Source organism: Anopheles moucheti, chromosome 3 (genome assembly GCF_943734755.1).
Source record: "Anopheles moucheti chromosome 3, idAnoMoucSN_F20_07, whole genome shotgun sequence".
NCBI classification, from domain to species: Eukaryota; Metazoa; Arthropoda; class Insecta; order Diptera; family Culicidae; genus Anopheles; species Anopheles moucheti.
In genome coordinates, this window is record NC_069141.1 from 59,412,935 (window position 1) to 59,434,027 (window position 21,093).

The following is a 21,093-nucleotide window of genomic DNA, read 5'->3' on the forward strand; positions in this document are numbered from 1 at the left end:
CGACGGTGGAGGGAAAAAATGCAGATCGTTTCCTTTATTTGCAAGCAAAACACCGCCGATGGTCAATGTCAATGTTGTAGCGCGTCAACTGCGACGACATCTGGGCAGTTCAGTCAACTCGGCAGATACCGGTGAGTCACACAAGTTTTGGGACGCTCATAACATACCGCAGCTAATTCAAATTTTCCTGCCCACTTTCAGACGAACTTCCAGACGAAATGGATGGTTCGGTTTTGGGAAGTTCAAAGCCGCAGGAAATATCCAACCGCAGCAACCGGTCCATGCTGAACGATCGCAGGTACTTTAGACCGATCAACAACAACACCGGTTGGTGGAACAACTGCAATAGTGCGGGAAATACGCGTTGCCCTCTTCCCGGCGTTTTTAATGGCAGGTGAGTGTGGAATGTTGCTGTTGGGGCTGGAGCGCATTAAAAAGGGCTGCCACCGTGTGAATTGATAAGAAATGTATCGACCTTGAAGAGCTTTTTACGACAAAGAGCCAGTTGGCTTGCGAGGATAGAGTGATCTGCAATTAATGTGTTTTGCGATCGTTTAACGATTTACATCTTTGTCGTTTTGTTGTTTCCTCCAATGTAGAACTATGTTGTATGCTTTTGCAGATGTAAGAGGCCCTCAAAGGTGAAGGTACTTGAAGAGATACGGCACATAAAGAGCTGCACCATAATGGTTACAATCATTCAAATTCTTTTCAATCAAATCAATTACCTCGTCAATGTGTTCTCGTAAATGGGGTTTTATCATTAATTTTACATAAAGCTGTACGCCTGCACTTTATGAAGGCGTAGTAAAGCTTGTGCGGTGTAAAACAAACGCACTCGGCTCGATGCCGTTTAATATCGGTTTCATACCGGAAAATGGCAGTTTCTTCTCTCTAGCCAATAATTGCATCTGGTCACTCGACTCGTCTGGATCAACACTGTTTAGCGGGTTATTATGCGAAAGGTGGGTTAAGAGCATGACAGTGAGGAAAAAAAATCTATTTATATGACCCAGCGTATATAATCATAAAACGATCAGCCTGGTATTGACACTTTACGAGCATATTCGAGTTTAATCGGATTCGTGTGATTGTACGATCTTGCGGGTGCTTTGGAATGTTAAAGCTGTTAATGTACTTTATGCTTGGCAGCATCGGCAATAGTTTGCGGATTTGTGCAAACGACCTTGGTTTACGGTAATGTTTTCGTTGAAAGGTAGGAAGTTGGTGCGTGGCCAGGATTAGAAATGAAATTGCACAGCACGGCAAACAGTGGAGAGGGTGAGATCCTGTTACCTTAATGGCGATGATTTATTCGAACAGAAGAGGGTGACTCGTGAGGTGCGGTGACCCATTTAACAATCAGTCAGATTAAATCGATTATGATTATGGATCTCGTTTCCGTGTTTTGCTTTTTGAGATGTAGCACCACCAGATTAGGCGCCTAATCACTGTGTAATGATCCGAAGGTGAAGGTAGCACCGAAATGAATCAACCTAATAGTTTCAGTCATCCGGAATGCCTTGGGGCTTGGGCTTCGTGATTGCACAAAGGATTGTGTTGGGTGCCCCGAAAGGGATGTCGAAATCCGCATTTAGTTTGACAGCATTTAAAAAGCCTCGGGAGTTTCGAATGGGAATGCATTGCTGGTGGCATAAAGTGTAGCAATTTACGACGCTATTGTCGGCCATACGCACTTTAATGAGACGAACACGTCTTGCACGCATTGTAGTGATCTTTGCATCACTGCGCTCTGGGCACACTCACTGTTTGCCGGGCGCATAATGAGTGGACTTCCTGGTGTGATTTCACCTCGGGTTTATCAATTCTAAAAAAATAACAACCACCCCCTCCTGACGATCTTACAAAGCTCTAATCGTCTGTTGTACGGGGGTGTCACGGTGAAACTGTCCCATTATGTAAATAGCGCACATGAAAAATTACACACAATCAAATTAAACGAACACACGCATAAACCAAACCTTTTAACTGGTAAGCCTCATGCATCGACTTTAAATCGAGCACCGAGTCGGCGAGCTCGCATAAAGATATCATTCTACGTCTACTGGTTCTACTGCTACCCAGCGGGGCGGCAAAATTAGTGTCCGCGGACGAAGTAAGTGGCATTAATAATTCTTCGATAGTGGGTGAGTAGGGTAGATTAAAAAAAAGCGACACCCCTCGGCCACCAGGATATGTAAATAGCTTCCAGCGAATCGTACTACCACCTGTTGGCGGATATCGATCGGCCACCGCGATCGAACGCGATCACTTCCAGCCCAGGGTGAGACACTTGCACAGTGCACTCTCCGGAGTGGCGGAGTTCCATATTGAACCACTTCTACTTGCATTAAGATGTCATCGAACGGACACGGCTAAGATGTAGTGCGGTCCGTGTAAACTCGGAACATCGCGATCGAGGGAACACCCCTTTTGCTTGTTGTCAAATATATCACCGAGAGTGGACACAATTTCTGGGGATTTTTTACAATGCTAATTGTCACGCGGTGTGACGCACGAATTAACAATTAACAAGTCCACACCTCGGTAAACCAGAAATCTGATTAGACGTGGTGGATTAACTGTGTGCAGCGTGTCCATAGATAGCCCATCGTTTGCTTACAGTTTGGGAATTCCAGCAAGTGGAAGAAGATGTTGCAAAAGTTTCCAGAGATTAAAAGCATCATCTTTGATATGTCTACTTAGAAGCTGGAATGTTGGGAATGATGGGATGAGTCAATTATTATTCCATCTTCTTGAGTAATGTAATGTTTGTATTATGAACTCTGTAAAGTCCAGGTTTTGCTATGAAAGATTCTTCTTTATCGACATAACAACCTCAAGAGGTCTAGGCCTGCCATTTCTGATATTCTGTGACTTAATTTACCCGTAGTCGGAAAGTGGTCTATGAAAGATTGGTCGAGATCAAACCACATCGTTCGGTATATTAGACCCATTTTCGACTCTCAACACTAGTTCTCTAGTTCCAACAGATTTCTTTGCAGAATCAACATTGCTTGGGGCTGCTTACAAGAAGCATCTCAATCAGAAGTATTTATGCGTGCCTTTAAGAAAAACACAATGGATTCGACTATTAAAAGGTGTTCTGATTAAAAGCTGTACTAATCAAACAAAACACAACGATTACGATGATCTCTACTTGAAGGACTTAGAATAAGGCGCCAACCAATTCTTCATGATCTTAAAACCTTTAGCCTTAGAGTGAAGAAGATCACACACAACCTTCATTCGGTGCACATCGCTTCGCCCAGCACGAAACAAAACGATTCAAATTAGACACAGTTTTGATTCTAATTAGCCTAATTCTTTGTGAAGCCTCCAAATTGGATATTAATGTCTTCGCGTATTTTACCTGGTAGCGATAGTTTCGATCTCGGATTCTGGCTGGACGATCGCGCTAACTTAACTGGCTGATAGAGCCTAGCGTACGTGAGGTTCGTGCGATCTATTAAAGCTCTACCGCCCGCAAGACCGGACCGGCGTGCGGGATGAGTGAGCTCGCTCAATTAAGCACAGTTCCCACCGGTGGGACGGAGTAGCTTATCGCATTCTTAGCATCAGCGCGCGCAAATCATTTGTCAGCACGGGTGGGCAAAACTTATGACAAACAGCAAACTGCTTGAAGGCTATCAAATCGTCCAACAAGCGTCGGTTGTAGAGCAACATAAAAAAAACACACACAGACTCGTGCCCGAAGGACGCCAGCAGTACGAGAAGGTTGCATCGTAATTTCCGTTGGCGGAGATTTACGTTGTCAGGGATGGTGTAATAAAAGGGAAGGAAGGATTCCGGCTTGCTTTAAAGTGACCACAGTTTTTGGGACCTACACGGGCGGTGGTCCGTTGACCTCCGCAAACCAAAAATTGATCACAATTATCGTGTACTGCGCCGTAACTCTAGAGGCGCGTGTCGCATGAAGACTCAAGCACAACAAATCTTGGGGGAAAATCCGGTAATTCGATTGTGGCCACACAGGACACAGGAAGCGAAGGAGAGCATTAGGTTCCACACCATTATCCACGCGGGGGAATTTCTTGGAGGATAATGGTAAGCGTGAGAAGATTAATCATCCGTGTCCGTACGTCCGTGGCGCGCAGGTTGGTCGACCCTTCGCTTTTCGGCTAGCGGACCTAACCGAACCGCTCAAGCGCAGGTGGCGCGCGCCTCGTACACCTTTTGCGCCGGCAGTGGGTGGTAGTGGTACCGAACATTGTGCGGTTCGGTCGCGTAACCGGCGCATTCTGGTTTTTCCAGCGCGACCGAACCGCACGACAAAACCAGCCCAACAACATATAAATACGAGCCACCGGAGGCTGCGATCGGTTAGTCTCTTTGCTCACCCGAACAGGGCACGTACGGTAACGCACAACATCGAGAGCGGGCGGTCTCTGTGTCACGTCTGGCGGGGTGTTGTAGTTGTGTTTTTATCATTCGGGGGTTTTTGTTTTTTGGGGTAGCAAGGTGTGATCGGTGATCCATTGAAGATAGTTACCTCCCGCGGAACGTGAAACCAGTGCGTCTGGTCGGTTAGCGCGTGCGAGTTACAGCGGACTACAAGCCGAACGCGAGAGTGTAGAAAAAGAGACTTGTTCAGGTGTTTACAAATCATACAGCCTCTACGGAGTGTGGCCCAAAGCGTACAGTGAATCGTGTCGAAACGGATTGGGGTCACACAGCAAATCGAAAGAAGCGAGAATAAAACGAACAGCACACAACAATGGTACCCTGCAGTAGTAGCCGTCGTGTGTTCCCAGGTGTTTTAGTAGCAGTGTAAGTGTATAAGGGGGGCCATTGATGATGGGGCTTTGCAAATGAATAGAATTTGAGGGTTTTCCAGTGGTACGCCGGTGCGTACGTGCACGTCGGAAATGGAGTCAAGCACAGCAGCAGCATCATGCGCGTATGTGCTGTGGCGAACGCACTCGCGAATGTTTGGAGAGATCGACGGGTGATCAACGGTGGAGGCGGGATTTTTGAATGCCGTGCGTTGACCATGATCTCTCGTGATCTTGTCTTGCAGGTTTCGTGTTAAAGCGCACTTTTGGTTATTGATTTATGAAGCAAGAAACAGACAACAACGCATACAAAAATTCGATAAATTATAGTCACGCTAAAGTGCGCTAAATGCCTTGCGTTTTATCTGGTTTGAAGTTCTAAATAGACATTAAAATATCTGCTGCAATAATGCTTCAATCGGAACACACACTCTCATTGAATTTCAAATCGAAGTGCAGTCGGTGTTTATTGTGGTTTTATTAGCAGTCGGAATCATTGAAGCGTGAATCCAACCGCCCAACGTCCGCAAACTTCGTAAATGATTTAATTCCCGATACAAAAAATAAAACCACCCCAAAACAGCACACCTTTGATCCGGCGACCAAACATTCGGCTCGGTGCGGTTCCGTCCGAGAGTGTGTTTGCCTTTCACCGATAAGTTAAAAGCAAAGCGAAAACAGAATGTCTCCCATTATTGGAGTGTAATATTCCACTGCGATGAATATAAGCAAGGGGGACTTCCTGCGGAGAGTTGCTTTGAGATATTGAGGATTTCTTAATTGAGTTCCGATACACACAAACTGAGGGATTCCCCGATCGTCTCAGAAGTATGTGATCTTGTGTGTTGGTCTTTAATTAGTCTCCTCCAGACGATCAGCGGCTATTACTATGTTGTCTTAACGGACATTTTAACAACCGCGCAAGCGAAGAGGAGTAAACAAATCAATTACCGATCCGATGCGAGCGATCTGTGGATTAAACAAAAAAAACGGAATTCCCCACTTTCGACCTTACGCTACACATTAATCGGTGATGGAAATTGCAGATACAGGTGACATCTTATAGCGTAAAGCCTTCCGTCAAATGGGGTTGAGCCGTAGAATAAATGTGTCTCACCTCCACCGCACCACTGGTGGACGGCACTCCGCTTCACATCAGATGTCAGGTTCAGGGTCCGCGTAACATAGGCGCGAAGCAACCCATTAGGAGGCTTTGTCACCTTGCCCAAGGTTTAGCATGCGGATGGTGGAATTCGACGAGCTTCCCGGCCCCAGCCCCGTCCACATATACCTGCCACCATTCCTAACACCACACAATGTTGTGCAAACATGTAAGCAGACCAATTGGTACAGCAATCGATTGCATGTTTTTGCTTTATTCAATTATACGTCCAACCCCTCGCTCCCGTTCCATTAATCACTTACCAAGGCAAGGTGGGTTAGGGGTGCGCCCGGAGGGGGGGCTTGTGGTGCTGCCAGCAAGGTGAGAAGTAATTCAATTGCGAAAACCCTGATACCGGACCGGACGTTTTGTGGAGAAACGATAATCAATAATTACCGATCGGTGTAATTGGTATCGATTGGATTTTTCGACACAAGCGTACGAATGGATTTTTGGTGCAAACGGCTTTAATGAACCATCTTTGAAGCATGATGAGAAGCGAAATAAATATTATGATGGATTATTTAGGTGGCAGATTACGGCAGATACGTTAGTAAAAAAAGGAGTAAGAATTTTTTGTCGTTTCGAGAATGATTATGATTAAGGTGCATATTTAAACAGCTTGCCCCGGGCTTCGTGAAGTTCAAGCAGCTATCGAGTGGTTGTTTTGTTGCACGAAAAGACATAAAAATATGCCAATAATCTTAACCAAACCGAACAGGTTTCGACTCACCTTGCGTTGATGGTGTTACATCTCGGACGCAAAAGCAGGTTATGTCGATATACCGCAAGGTAAAAATCATGTAGATCATAAATTGAAAACTGTTCTGTTACTGATGTACTTGGTTAAGTTTATCGCGGACATGTTTTTTTTCTGAAGTACGAAATTTAAAGCTGACTGGCTTAAATGTTGCTCAATGATATTTTGAACAAGTTTTCAAAAAAAAAGACACTAAAATTAATGATTTTTTTCCGTTTTTTGCATACTTGTATAAAAAGCAAACAGCATCATTAAGACATAACAATGTGAGAACTAAATTCACTTTTAATCTCACAAAAAATCACATTTTTAGCACCTTAAGCTATCGACATCGCGACGTCTGTGTTCGCGAATTAACACCCGTAAGAGTGACCTACTAAAGAAGAGATTGAGGTTAACAAAAAAAATAATCACATCATACACGTTCAATACCTACCGGATACTGCTGACCCTCCTGTTGCATCATCCCTAACGATCAAAAACACGCGTACGATCGTGATCGTGGTTAAACGACATTAAGTTACATAAACATGAAAGATGGCAATCTCAGCTCATGTCTAATTAGGAATGCTCTAGACAGTTGATCGTGATGCTTTCTGGTAGTTATTGAGTGACTTTAATGGGAAGCATCTTCAGAAGGAATGTCGGCTGTCTATAATTGTCCATAATGTCGTCCTATTAGAGAAGTGAATTTAAAAGATGTGCTTTAAGGAATTTTTTTGTACTTAAACTTCAAGAGATCAGTGTATAAATCTAATATATAGACTTCATGATGTAAATATCGCACACAAACCTTTTTAAATTGGCGATCATCCATCCTTTGAGCTACTACCAACAAGGAACCATTAACCAACGATCGATCATGCTGAAGCTGACAGCAACCTTCTGTGCGATAATTTAATTTAGAACGCGTCACTCATCGCTTGTCCAACGCACTTGCTATTACTGTCCACTCCAGCAGCAACCTGTTGTGACTGGTAGTACCTTTATCAATTATTCCCCAGTAGGACAAAGATTTAATGAAACAGCTACTGACGGTACACCTGTTACCACCCAGCAAGTGGTCTACGAAACCCGCTTGGTCAAACGGATAACCTGTGGAGTTTGGGTTGATTTGGTTTTTAAATTTATCGCTAACCACCCGCTCACGCAATACGGGTATCTAAACGCACCCGCTCCACAACAGTGTACGGGAGGGAATGCAAATGTTGTTCAACAGACTCTGTAGCCCCAATATTCGCACCGATCCGGTCCCAGGAGACAACCGAGGATACAACTTAACGCTCAGATCTCTCATGTGCCGGGCCCGGAAGGTTTTTGCGTGAGTAATTTTATTGGCCCCCATGCGGACCCGGCCTAGTCTTCTAGTGTACCGGATCGATAATTGATCGGTTGACAGCGTTTAGTAGGCGCAGGTGGCAATTAACGCGCTTGTCAAACGGACGGATAGATGTTTTGTTTGTTTTGTGCTGCGTTTAGAAGGGCCTGCTATCTGCTAGGCCAGACACTTCAATCTCGTTAACCTGCCCTGTCGTTAGTGGCTGTTGCATGCATGCACTTTAACATACGCTTCCGCTTTTACATTCCACTCCACAACACAGACTCGCCCTGATTGCGCTGACGCCGGCAGTAGAGGGCAGATTTGCGAGACGCTTTCCGTCCGATTTTCGCTTCGGAGTTGGCAGCTCCGCGTACCAGATCGAGGGCGGTTGGAATGCAAGCGGCAAGGGTGAATCAATCTGGGACCGGATGACGCACCGACATCCGGAAAAGATTGCAGACGAAAGCAATGGAGACGTTAGCTCGGATAGCTATCACAATGTAAGTATGCGGCTCTTTCTGCGGTGTGATGCAATTCAATCGGAAATTTAATTCTGAATTCTCACGATGCACACACAGTGGCGGAGAGACGTCCAGATGGTGCGGGAGCTTGGGGTGGATGTGTATCGGTTTTCACTCTCCTGGCCGCGTATCTTGCCGAACGGGTTCCTGAACAGTGTCAGCAAGGCGGGCATCGCTTATTACAGCAATCTGATCGACGAGCTCATCAAGTACAACATTACACCCATGGTGACGCTTTACCACTGGGATCTTCCGCATCGTTTCCAGCAGCTGGGCGGTTGGAACAATCCCGAAATCATCGGATACTTCCAGGAGTACGCTAAAGTTGCGTTTGAGCAGTTTGGTGATCGGGTAAAGATTTGGACTACCATCAACGAACCGTGGCATGTGTGTGAGCATGGCTACGGTGTGGACTTTATGGCGCCAGCCCTGAACTATCCGGGCATTGCATCGTACCTGTGTGGACACAATCTGCTGAAGGCCCATGCCGAAACGGTTCACATGTATCGAAGAATCTTCCAACCGAAGCAGCAGGGCAAGATTGGTATTACGCTCGACACATCCTGGCCAGAACCGGCCACCAACAGTGAGGACGATCGTATGGCTTCGGAAATTGCGGCCCAATTCTATGTAAGTAGTCAACCAATCCTACTCCTCTCACTAGCTCAGAACAGAATGTGTTAAATTGCCCATTCTTTCGACTACAGGTTGGCTGGTTCGGACATCCAATCTTCTCCGAGACGGGCAACTATCCGCAGATTATGATCGATCGCGTTGGTGCGATGAGTCGTCAGCAGGGCTACACCAAGTCACGACTGCCAACCTTCACCAAGGAGGAGATCGAACGCATCAAGGGTACGGCGGACTTCTTCGGCATTAACTCGTACACGAGCGTGCTGGTGCGGAAAAACGATCGCAACAATTCGGCCAACTTCCCGGTGCCGTCCTTCAACCACGATATGGGCGTGGTAGAGTCCGTCGATCCTGAATGGCCAAAGAGTGGTTCCTTCTGGTTGCATGTAAGTAGCTCCGAGTAGATCCAAACCGTAGTGCTGATTACTTGCGATGGTGGGCTTTGGTTGCGAGTGAAGGCCCACGGCTTGTAAGATTAATGACTGCAATTAGTTTGCAACTCGCCCCACGTATAATGAACCGGACACCGGAGTGACATTGTTTGTTTGCATGGAGGGCTTGGGTAATGTGGCACATACCGATCATATCTAACTCGACATCATTTTTGCCGTTTGTGCTGCATCCGGTAGGTTGTACCGTCCGGCATGAACAAGCTTCTGAACTGGATTCGGCGCGAGTACAGCAATCCGACGGTGTACATTACGGAGAACGGTGTGAGCGATCTTGGCGGGACGAACGATGTGAAGCGTATCGACTACTTCAACTCGTACCTGGAGGCCGTGATGGATGCGTTGGAAGATGGCTGCAACATTCAGATGTACATTGCTTGGAGTCTCATGGATAGCTTCGAATGGAAGGCTGGCTACACGTAAGTATTCCCCTACCGGGGTTTTTTCCCCATCTTTGTGGTCCAGCTCAGTTAACATCTGGTTTTCTCTGCGGTTCTTACAGCGAAAAGTTTGGCCTGTACCATGTCGACTTTAGCAGCCCAAACAGGACACGCACACCGAAAGCCTCCGCCAAGGTGTACGCCAACATCGTCCGCACGCATCAGATCGATTGGAGCTTCCGGCCTACGCCGGAGGTGTTCATTCTACCGCCGTCCCCGTACCAGTCGAGCAGCAATCGGTTGAGCATTACGGTACCGGTGGTGTGCTTGCTGGTGGCCTCCATTGGTGCGCTAGTCAAAGTTCTGTGCTGCTAACGCAGACGCGCGTTAAACGATCTCCCCAGCCCCGGATGGATGTGGAAGCGATGGTACTTGTAAGAGATTTATTTATGAACCCCCGCGTACGTGCAACGTGCGACTCATTGTGCCTTGTGAGATAATTAGATAGGGTATAAAACGCTAGACTATTGATAACGAAAATGCTACCAATAAAGACGTGAAAGTATTACACATCTGTGTGCGCCGGGTCGTTCTTATCGCAAGATTACCCTCAGGTCGTTGCTTCAATGCATCAGCGGAATTGTGCCAATGTGCACCGGTGCGGAGCAGGGACAGCTGACAGCGCCGTGCTTTAATTATTCAAAAACCAAAGTTGACAAATTAGAGATGCGATACGAGGCACTCACCCCAACGTGAGGTGGCACCCTGCGGTGATGGCACTCTGATGCCATCAAGCGTCAGGTGGATTTTTTGTTATTGATGGGTGTTCTTGATAACGATTACTTAATAGCGACTCGAGAGGCATCGGTCGGTGGTGGTGTGTTGTCGGACAGACAGAGAGAGGATGTTCTACTAAATAACCGGACAGCCTTCAAACCGCTATCGTTTGCATATAAAAATCGCGAGAGTTCCAGTAGCAGATCGCAATCGTCGCTGGAAGACGTACGGCGCTGAACCGTGATCAACGATGAAACGAATCGGTGTGGTGATTATGCTACTCACGTGTGTAATCAAATAGTGTTCGCTGGGTGGTTAAGAAAGGTGCTTACCGTTGTGAATTATGTTTTGTTACGGTTTACTTACAGCAACTTGCTGTTGGTGGTGGTGGTGGCTGTAACGGCGGAGCGCCAATTTCCCGCACACTTCCAGTTTGGAGTTGCCACCTCTTCGTACCAAATCGAGGGCGGCTGGAATGAGGACGGCAAGGGAGAATCGATTTGGGATCGGTTAACGCACGAAAAGCCGGACAAAATTGCAGATCAATCGAATGGTGATATTGCGTGTGACAGTTACCATCAGGTGGGGTCAATGCGTGTTTACCATTTGTGGTACTGTTTGGGCTGTCAGCTAGCTGTCATTGTGCTTTTTATTTCCAGTGGCAACGTGATGTGGAGATGGTGCGTGAACTTGGGGTGGATTACTATCGATTCTCGTTCGCTTGGGCCCGTATTATGCCTACTGGGATTAGTAATGAGGTTAATCGCAAGGGAATTGAATACTACAACAAGCTCATCGATGAGTTGTTGAAGTACAATATCACACCCATGGTCACTTTGTTCCACTGGGATCTACCCCAGCGGTTGCAGGACATGGGTGGCTGGACGAATCGCGAGATTGTAGAGTATTTCCGTGAGTATGCTCGGGTCGCTTTCAGGGAGTTTGGTGATCGGGTGAAAATTTGGGCAACGTTCAACGAACCAAAGCAACCGTGCAAGGAATCGTACGAACAGGACGCGATGGCACCGGGGTTGGAGTTCCCCGGCGTGTACAGCTATTTATGTTCCCATCATGTACTGTTGGCACATGCAGAGGCAGTGGATGTTTATCGATCGCACTTCCAGGACACTCAAAAGGGTGAGTTCAGTAGAACGATGAAGATCGCTAAATGGTTTCACTGTGTAATCTTCGTTTGTAAGGTATGATCGGCATGGTTGTGGACTCATCCTGGCATGAACCTAACTCGGAGAACGATCGCGAGGCATCTGATCGAGCGATGCAGTTCACTGTAAGTAAGCGATCGTCAAGAAATCGTCGGAAGTTGTGCAAGTGCTTATGAAAATGTATCTTATCAGATCGGCATCTACATGCATCCGATTTACCATGGTAACTATCCACCGGTTATGATCGAACGTATCGGAAATCTTAGCGCACAGCAAGGTTTCCATAAATCTCGCCTGCCTAAATTCACTGAGGAGGAAATCCGGAAGATCAAGGGTTCGGCAGACTATTTCGGGTTTAATGCGTACACAACACGCTTGGTAACGGACAACGGGGATTCCAACCCGAACCAGTACGCTGAACCTTCCTTCGATCACGATCGTGATGTGGCGGAATACATCGACCCGAGCTGGCCGTCGTCCGCTTCCTCCTGGCTGAAGGTATATCCGAAGGGGCTTTACAGTGCGCTGAAGTGGATTCGCGACGAGTACAATAACCCTCCCGTTTGGATTACTGAAAACGGTGTCAGTGATCGTGATGGGACGCGCGATCTGCAGCGTGTAGAGTACTTTAACACGTACCTGGACGCGGTACTGGATGCGATCGATGAGGGATGTGATGTGCGCGGTTACACCGCCTGGTCGTTGATGGATAACTTCGAGTGGCGTGCCGGGTATTCGCAACGATTTGGACTTTATTATGTAGATTTCAACGATGCTTCAAGGCCGCGGTACGCGAAAACGTCGGCTAAGGTGTATGCAAACATTGTGAAGACACGCATGATTGATCCGGACTATCTGCCAGATCCGGACGTTTTGATTCCGGATGGTGAATAAGGATATTTCGATATGTGTTATTGAAATCCAAATGTTCAAATTAAATAAATGGCAAGACAATGTTCTGTTTCAGGTATATATCTCTTTGGTAGTTTGTTATCGTTGCACAATTAGTACTCATCCTGTCCACCAAACAATTGCCAGAATATTATCGTCATATGTTGAAGAAGCTCTTTGTTATCTCAGTCGTCGCGGGGATTGTGTGAGCTCGTTTTTCAGGTTTTTAGATATGATCCAGCGTGCGACACACGTCAAGATAGCAACGTGTTCTATTGATTATTATTTATTGAACCGGTACAATGTGATAAAGACCCCTGGCAGAAGCCGGTATACCAGATAGTACAGTATCTATTGTCTTGGAGGGGATAGTATCATCTATTATTGGGTTGTGGGATTAGGTTGATAATAGGTGATATCGATGTTCGGAGGGGAGCTGATATGGGCTTTATAGCGATGCAGCTACCTGTTTCTTCTGACAGTCTGACTGTGAGGACAGCATGAAACACATCTGTACGGTGTAAGTCTGAAGTGAGCGTTGACCAGTTTCTTATCACGTTTACTAATACTGGTTGGTGTCTCTTGCACAGTGTACTACTACTAACGACCGCCGTCTACGGGCAGCGTCGGTTTTCGGATGACTTCAAATTTGGTGTTGGAACTTCGGCGTACCAGATCGAAGGTGCCTGGAACGAGGATGGTAAGGGTGAATCAATCTGGGATCGTTTAACACACGAACGTCCGGAAAAGATACTCGATCGAAGCAATGGAGATATCGCTACCGATAGTTATCATTTGGTAAGTTTACGGTTACTACTGTTTTGCGATAAGTGTTTAAAAAAAAAACAGAAAGTTTGCTTCCACAGTGGAAACGCGATGTGGAGATGGTAAAGCAACTCGGTGTGGATATTTACCGGTTTTCGATCGCATGGACGCGTATCATGCCGACTGGCATTAGCAACGAGATCAATGAACACGGTATCACCTACTACAACAATCTGATTGATGAACTGCTGAGTAATGGCATTACACCGATGGTCACACTGTACCATTGGGATTTGCCACAGCGTTTGCAAGAGATGGGCGGTTGGACAAACGAGCTGATCGTGGATCACTTTGTCGAGTATGCTCGGGTGCTGTTCGAACGGTATGGCGATCGTGTTAAAATATGGACCACCTTCAACGAACCATCCCAGACGTGTGAAAATTCGTACTCCAACGATGCAATGTCCCCTGGATATAATTTCCCCGGAATTCCAGCGTACCATTGTGCGCACAACTTGCTGAAGTCACACGCCGAGGCGGTGCATCTGTACTGGAACGAGTTTAAACCGTCGCAGCAGGGTTCGATCGGCATAACACTGGATTCGAGTTGGGCTGAACCGGCAACGGATGCGGAGGAAGACGTTAGGGCTGCCGATCGATCATTACGGTTCGGTGTAAGTGTACTCTGCAGACTCTTGGAGTCCGTTACTTTCCAAGATTTTCTACAGATGATACGTTCTGTCTAACATCCCCCTTTTCAAATGTGCATTCCAAACCAGCTTGGTTGGTACGCTAATCCGATCTTTTCAGCATCCGGAGACTATCCGCAAGAGATGCGCGAAACCATTGCCAATCTAAGCGCTGCTCAGGGATTCCCCTCTTCAAGACTTCCCACTTTCACGCCGGAAGAGATCGTACGCATCCGTGGCACGTCCGAATATTTCGGACTAAACACGTACGGTAGCTCAATGGTGCGGGCTAACGATGGTCCGTACAATCCGGCCGATAAACCATCGCACGGACACGACATAAACGTAATCGGTTTCAGAGATCCTAGCTGGCCTGTAGCAGCATCGCCCTGGCTGAACATCGTACCGTTCGGTATGCGCAAGCTGCTCAACTGGATCGCAAAGGAGTACAACGATCCACCGATCTGGATCACCGAAAACGGTGTCAGTGACTTTGGTGGCACTAAGGACGATGTAAGAATCGACTACCTGAACAACTATCTCGATGCCGTACTGGATGCGATCGATGATGGTTGCGATGTGCGGGGATATATTGCGTGGTCCTTGATGGATAACTTCGAATGGCGTGCTGGATATGTGTAAGTAGCCCCACGCCATTTAGGGCTCTAGTGGCAGAAAGTGTATACTAAAAAAGGTTTCGTACCTTAACTTTTTGTTTACGCAGTGAAAAGTTTGGCTTCTACTACGTAGACTTTGAAAGTCCAGAGCGCACGAGATATCCCAAGGCATCGTCCAAGGTGCTGACGAACATTGTCAAGACGCGTCAGATCGATTACGATTATCGTCCAGAGCCGGACATTTTCATTCCAGCACCAACGCAAGGAAAGTTGTAAGAATGAAATAATGTTGGGAATGATTTGGTTTTAAAGTTAAGATGAATTATTTGATGAATAAATTTGTTTAAAAATAGAACTTATGTATTGTTTAAACACTACAAACTAAATTCCATTGAGTTCCTGGTCCTATTCCTATGTACTACACTATGTTAATCGTGTTGGACTAAAGGACTTGATGGTGTATGGCTTGGTAGTCGTCTCACCTTAACGCCTCATATGGACTCGATACTTTCCAGGGCCTAGAAAACTTTTGATATCATAAAATATATTGCCCGTGACTTCTCTAACCCAATGTGTTTGAAAGCGCTGTTCTGTCTTCTGTCTTCTATGGTGAAAGATCTTTGCTAGAGTATAGCATTTACACGAACGGACCGGGACATAATCCCATCCGAACCAATCTCCCGTATGCAGGACTGATTATTCCGCTACGGGTAAATAAAGTTACAGAAAGCCAGAAATGCCAGACCTCTCTAGACCTCTGTTAACGATGTTATTTACTGCTCATTATTATCATCGTCCATGGATCTGACATTCGATAATACGTGCAATTGAAAGACACATAATAAAAAACCTGTAATAGATGAATCTCTCCATAGTATCTCAAATTGGACCGAGCATGATAGTACAATCTCTCCCGTGTGACATACTCCATTGTGGAACCAGTTTATCAAGGGGATTGAGGGACGGAATTTGTTCGCCCTACAAGCAGTGAAGCTTTGGAGCTTGAAACTGAAGGTGTTTCGCAGGTCGTTCCAGTAAAGATGATGAGAGTGTCGTTAAGCTGTGCGTTGTTTGTTCTGAGGTATGTTCAATCGGTACAGGAGAAGCGTTTTGTTGAAGAGTATATCGTTCTTCGTTTCGTTACGCGTGCTTCATTAGCGTTGTATCCTCTGGACACGCACAACGCAAATTCCCCGAGGGATTCAAATTTGGAGTAGGAACATCGGCGTATCAGATCGAGGGTGGATGGAACGAGGATGGTAAGGGTGAATCGATATGGGACCATTTAGTGCATAACTACCCGGAGAAGATCAAAGATCGAACCAATGGAGATGTGGCGTGTGACAGTTACCATAATGTAGGTTGTAGTGTAGCTTACACTTTAGAACAGGATCTTAACGACGCTTTGTCTCATACCAGTGGCGCCGTGATGTGGAAATGATTCGTGAGCTCGGTGTAGACATCTATCGCTTTTCGCTTGCCTGGAGCCGAATACTCCCCACCGGCATTAGCAATGAAGTGAACCAGAAAGGTATCGATTACTACAACAATCTTATCGACGAGCTGTTGAAGCATAACATCACCCCGATGGTGACGCTCTTTCACTGGGATACACCGCAGCGTTTGCAGGAGATGGGAGGATTTACGAACCGGCTTATCGTGGAACACTTCCGCGAGTATGCTCGGGTAGCTTTCGAGAGTTTTGGGGATCGTGTGAAGATCTGGACGACGTTCAACGAGCCACCCCAGACGTGTCGGCTGCCGTATGAGTATGATTCTATGGCACCAGGGTTAGATTTCCCCGGGATTTACACGTACCTTTGCACCCATCACTTGCTGCTGTCGCATGCGGAAGCGGTGGATCTGTACCGGAAGCAGTTTCAACCAACGCAGGGTGGACAGATCGGTATAACGGTCGATGGATCGTGGGCCGAACCGATATCGGAGCTGGAACGAGAAGCGTCCAATATCACGATGCAGTACTTGGTGAGTATGATCCGTTGCGAGCTAGTGTTGAGGTCCTGTCATAATCTTCGTTTGATTGCTCTTCAGTTCGGGATCTACATGCATCCGATCTACATCGGCGACTATCCACAAGTGATCATCGACCGTATTGGTAATTTAAGCATACAGCAAGGCTTCAAGAAATCTCGCCTGCCCACCTTCACTGCGGAGGAACTCACCAAACTGAAGGGTTCGTCGGACTTCTTCGGTTACAATGGCTACACGACGAATCTGGTGTACATGAATGATGCCGCCAATACGGCCAACTTCCGCGTACCGTCGTTCGATCACGATCGCAATACGGTTGACTTCCAAGACGATCGGTGGCCATCGACCGGGTCCTCGTGGTTGAAGGTGTACCCGCGTGGTATGTACAACGTGCTGAGCTGGATCCGCCGCGAGTACAACAATCCACCGGTGTGGGTTACCGAGAATGGTGTTAGCGATTTGGGTGGTACTCGGGATGTGGCACGGGTGCAATACTTCAAAGATTACCTAAATGCGATTCTGGACGCGATCGAGGATGGTTGTGATGTGCGGGGATACGTTGCCTGGAGTCTGATGGATAACTTCGAGTGGCGTGAGGGACTACGCGAACGGTTCGGCTTGTACTACGTGAATTACAGCGATCCGGGTTTGACGCGTTACGCCAAATCATCCGCCAAAGCGTTCGCTAACATTGTGCGCAACCGATGGATCGATCCGGAGGATATGCCGGAACCGGAACTGTACATACCGGGACCGGATGAGGCGTTTACTACTACAACTGTGCGCGTTCCAACTACCACCAACGACGGTGATGACGATGGTGGAGCGACCGGGGTGTTGGTGTCGAAGCTAATGATTATCGTAGCATTTATGCTGTTTGTGCTGAACATGTGAAAAGAAAAGAATATCTTGAACGAATGTTTTTAGTTTGCAGAACAGCCCACTATGCACTATGATTTTTAACATGCTCCACGAAACAGCTAGAAAGAAATGACTTAAATAGGGAAAACTGTAGTGTCCCAATTTCTTCTAATCAGCCCACCACGACGATCATCACGAGGCAATATGGCACAGTCTTTATGACCTATAAACCGAATTTTAAATGAATACACAAACATGTACACACCTCTGATTCATCCGAATTCAGTTGACCGGCTCACAAATACTTTAAATGAAAATAAGTCTTATCTGCTAATAGAGAATGTTGATTGATGCCTTGCAAGAGTAATTCAAAACTTTAAACAAAACAACATATATACTAACACACCTAACTCTCGCCCTGTGGTCACTTCTGGACTGTTACTGTCCGAGTGCTCGGCACACAATCTCTGCGGCCGGCAAAAGATTTAGCAGAGGAGCATTTCATTGCCACTGATAGTGTGAAGCTTCCATTGAGTGATAAGATTATGCAGCAAGCGTTAGCATGCGTTACCGGTGAAGTGTAGAGCGGTTCCGATCGCTGGAGTCAGTCCGTCTTGACGAGTGGTCGTGTCCGGGTTGTAGCAGCTCGTTGTAATGAAAAGTGCCTTATTGTCTTTGTATCGAGTGTGGTGCGGTTTAGCAGGTTTTATCGGTAAGCTGGTTTGAGGTGCTTTTTGTTAGCGTACAGCGGTTGTGTACTTTAGCTGCTGTTGGTTTGTTACAGTGCTACTCGCAACAACATCACTTGCGAGGGAAGATGCGTTACTGAGATCGTTTCCTGCCGAGTTCGAGTTTGGTGTTGGTACGTCCGCTTATCAGATCGAGGGCGGCTGGAATGAGGATGGCAAAGGTGAATCGATCTGGGACCGGCTTGTGCACGCCGTACCGTCCAAGATCGTTGATAAATCGACGGGAGATGTGGCGTGCGACAGTTACCACCAGTGGAAGCGTGACGTTGAGCTGGTGCAAGAACTTGGCGTGCAGTACTATCGCTTTTCGATTTCGTGGCCCCGCATCATGCCGTCCGGGTTGAGCAATACGGTGAACGTGAAGGGGCTGGAGTATTACAACAACCTGATTGACGAGCTGATCCGGAACGGTATCAAGCCGATGGTGACACTGTACCATTGGGATCTGCCGCAACGGTTGCAGGAAATGGGTGGATGGCTTAACCCGGACATAGCGCAGTACTTCCTCGAGTACGCGCGGATCGCCTTCAGTAGCTTCGGTGATCGGGTCCAGCTGTGGACGACCATCAACGAACCGTGGCACATCTGTGAGAATGGGTACGGAAGGGAGGAGATGGCACCGGGGTACGATTTTCCCGGCGTGATGGCGTACAAGTGTGGCCATAACGTTTTACGAGCGCACGCAGAAGCCGTCCATCTTTACCGCACCTCCTTTATGGAAAGTCAGCGTGGACAGATCGGAATCTCGCTCGATGCTCGTTGGCCGGAACCGGAACATATGAACTCAGCGGATGATTTGGAAGCTTCCGACTGGCAACTACAGTTCCACGTGAGTTCAATGAGTAGCTTTCTCGGAATGGTTTAGAGCCCATATTGAGGTGGTGTAATCTTTCTCCACAGCTTGGCTGGTTTGCACATCCCATCTTCAGTGCGAATGGAGATTATCCACCAATCATGAAGCAGCGGATAGCGAATTTAAGCACAGAGCAAGGCTTTCCACAGTCCCGACTGCCCGAATTTACACCGCGTGAGCTTAACCTGCTGCGAGGATCGTCGGATTTCTTCGGACTTAACACCTACACGACGTCGCTGGTGCGCAAGAATGATCTGAAGAATTCGGCCAGCTATCCGGTACCTTCCTACCTTCATGATATGGGCGTAGTAGAATTTTCCGACCCCGATTGGCCCACTGCACAGGAAACGTCCTGGATAAAGGTGCGTACTTTGGATGCTTTTTTGCGATGTTAAGAGCACTCTGATATATATTCAACAGATAGTACCGTTTGGGTTGCACAAACTTCTAAACTGGATCAAGGACAACTACAACAGTCCGATAATCTACATTACGGAGAATGGTATCGGTTCCGGTCCCGGCACGAAAGATCCACAGCGTGTGCATTACTTCAACTACTACCTAAACGCCGTACTGAATGCGATCGAAGATGGCTGTGACGTGCGTATGTACGTGGCCTGGAGCCTGATGGACAATTTCGAGTGGCGAGATGGCTACACGTACGTATATGATTCTTTCGTAGACATTACTATTCATAATTACGTCCTTACATTTCATTTCGTTTAGACAAAAGTTTGGCCTCTATTATGTGGATTTCGACGACCCGAAGCGTACACGGTACGGCAAGATGTCGGCCAAAGTGTTTCAACGCATCGTGAAAACACGCACCATAGATTTTACCTACAAGACGGAACCCGATGTATTCCTAACAGGCTATGAAGCAAACGGATTCTCCTCCTTGCTGCCGGATCTGTTCGTGTTTGGTTTGACAACCCTGTTGGCGATGTTTACGCGACGTATTTATGCGACGGTTGTCTAGCGATGTTTTCGTTTTGTGCTTTGTGTTGGTTTTGGTGCTTTCTTAACTGTTTATTACGTGAACGAACAAGTGAGTGTTTAAATAAAGTTTTAAAGTGAAAATTTTTAATGCAAACATGGGTTAAACATACAATAAAATGATGAATAAAAAATAAACTCAAAAAGGAATGAACTCTTTAAATGTGAAGCTACCGGCACTTACGTCCACTGGCAGTAGGAGAAAACTAGGACAGGTTTAATAAAGACGACAACTATTCGCTTGTCGTTTCAGTCGGGAGATCAATAGAGCGCCGGTACATGCAAAACAACGTTTCTGTCGCTCAAATTGATGGATGAAACTAATGTATCGGTAACGGTCGTCAAATCGTTCCGTGTTGTGCTTGGTATTCTTTTTCCTTCCAAGACGCTGTTTACCGGGAAAACACACACGAAAAAACACAATTGCACGGTGGGAAACTTCAGGACAATGTTTCGTTGGCAAGACATTATATTCATAATGTTATATGTTACAAATTTACTAACTTAAAACATGTTCTTCTTTTAAAAACATGTTTCTTTGTGTTTTTGCTATGTATTAGATATACAAATTATTTTAAAATTGAATTAATTTTAACTCCAATATTTGGTATAAGCGAGAAACATTCCTGTGTTCAATTGAGTAATCTAGAGTGCCTGAAAGTATGCATTTAGTATTAAATTTATATTTTTTTGTACAATATTTTCCCGAGTTACGCGA

General features: G+C 46.5%; 5 protein-coding genes across 5 annotated transcripts; all 5 read left to right on the plus strand.

Annotated features, from left to right (window-relative positions):
- The first annotated feature begins 4,477 nt into the window (after positions 1–4,477).
- LOC128305146 (myrosinase 1-like) lies at positions 4,478–10,562 on the plus strand. The gene is made up of 6 exons (XM_053042464.1): positions 4,478–4,791; positions 8,320–8,539; positions 8,618–9,190; positions 9,268–9,579; positions 9,823–10,061; positions 10,145–10,562. Exons 1-6 carry the CDS (start codon positions 4,739–4,741, stop codon positions 10,395–10,397), a joined length of 1,650 nt encoding a protein of 549 aa, XP_052898424.1. The 5' UTR covers positions 4,478–4,738; the 3' UTR covers positions 10,398–10,562.
- Positions 10,563–11,023: 461 nt separating this feature from the next.
- On the plus strand, positions 11,024–12,866 carry LOC128305147 (myrosinase 1-like). Its single transcript, XM_053042465.1, has 5 exons — positions 11,024–11,084; positions 11,168–11,381; positions 11,459–11,936; positions 11,999–12,087; positions 12,155–12,866. The coding sequence occupies exons 1-5, from the start codon at positions 11,050–11,052 to the stop codon at positions 12,854–12,856; spliced, it is 1,518 nt and encodes a 505-aa protein (XP_052898425.1). The 5' UTR covers positions 11,024–11,049; the 3' UTR covers positions 12,857–12,866.
- Positions 12,867–13,353: 487 nt separating this feature from the next.
- LOC128301287 (myrosinase 1-like) lies at positions 13,354–15,200 on the plus strand. The gene is made up of 5 exons (XM_053037684.1): positions 13,354–13,373; positions 13,444–13,651; positions 13,720–14,292; positions 14,398–14,945; positions 15,032–15,200. The coding sequence occupies exons 1-5, from the start codon at positions 13,354–13,356 to the stop codon at positions 15,198–15,200; spliced, it is 1,518 nt and encodes a 505-aa protein (XP_052893644.1).
- A 764-nt stretch (positions 15,201–15,964) lies between these two features.
- LOC128302568 (myrosinase 1-like) lies at positions 15,965–17,810 on the plus strand. The gene is made up of 4 exons (XM_053039418.1): positions 15,965–16,005; positions 16,083–16,281; positions 16,344–16,910; positions 16,977–17,810. Exons 1-4 carry the CDS (start codon positions 15,965–15,967, stop codon positions 17,808–17,810), a joined length of 1,641 nt encoding a protein of 546 aa, XP_052895378.1.
- Positions 17,811–18,397: 587 nt separating this feature from the next.
- LOC128305636 (myrosinase 1-like) lies at positions 18,398–20,453 on the plus strand. The gene is made up of 5 exons (XM_053043191.1): positions 18,398–18,489; positions 18,562–19,355; positions 19,427–19,741; positions 19,800–20,038; positions 20,106–20,453. Exons 1-5 carry the CDS (start codon positions 18,432–18,434, stop codon positions 20,356–20,358), a joined length of 1,659 nt encoding a protein of 552 aa, XP_052899151.1. The 5' UTR covers positions 18,398–18,431; the 3' UTR covers positions 20,359–20,453.
- Positions 20,454–21,093: the final 640 nt, after the last annotated feature.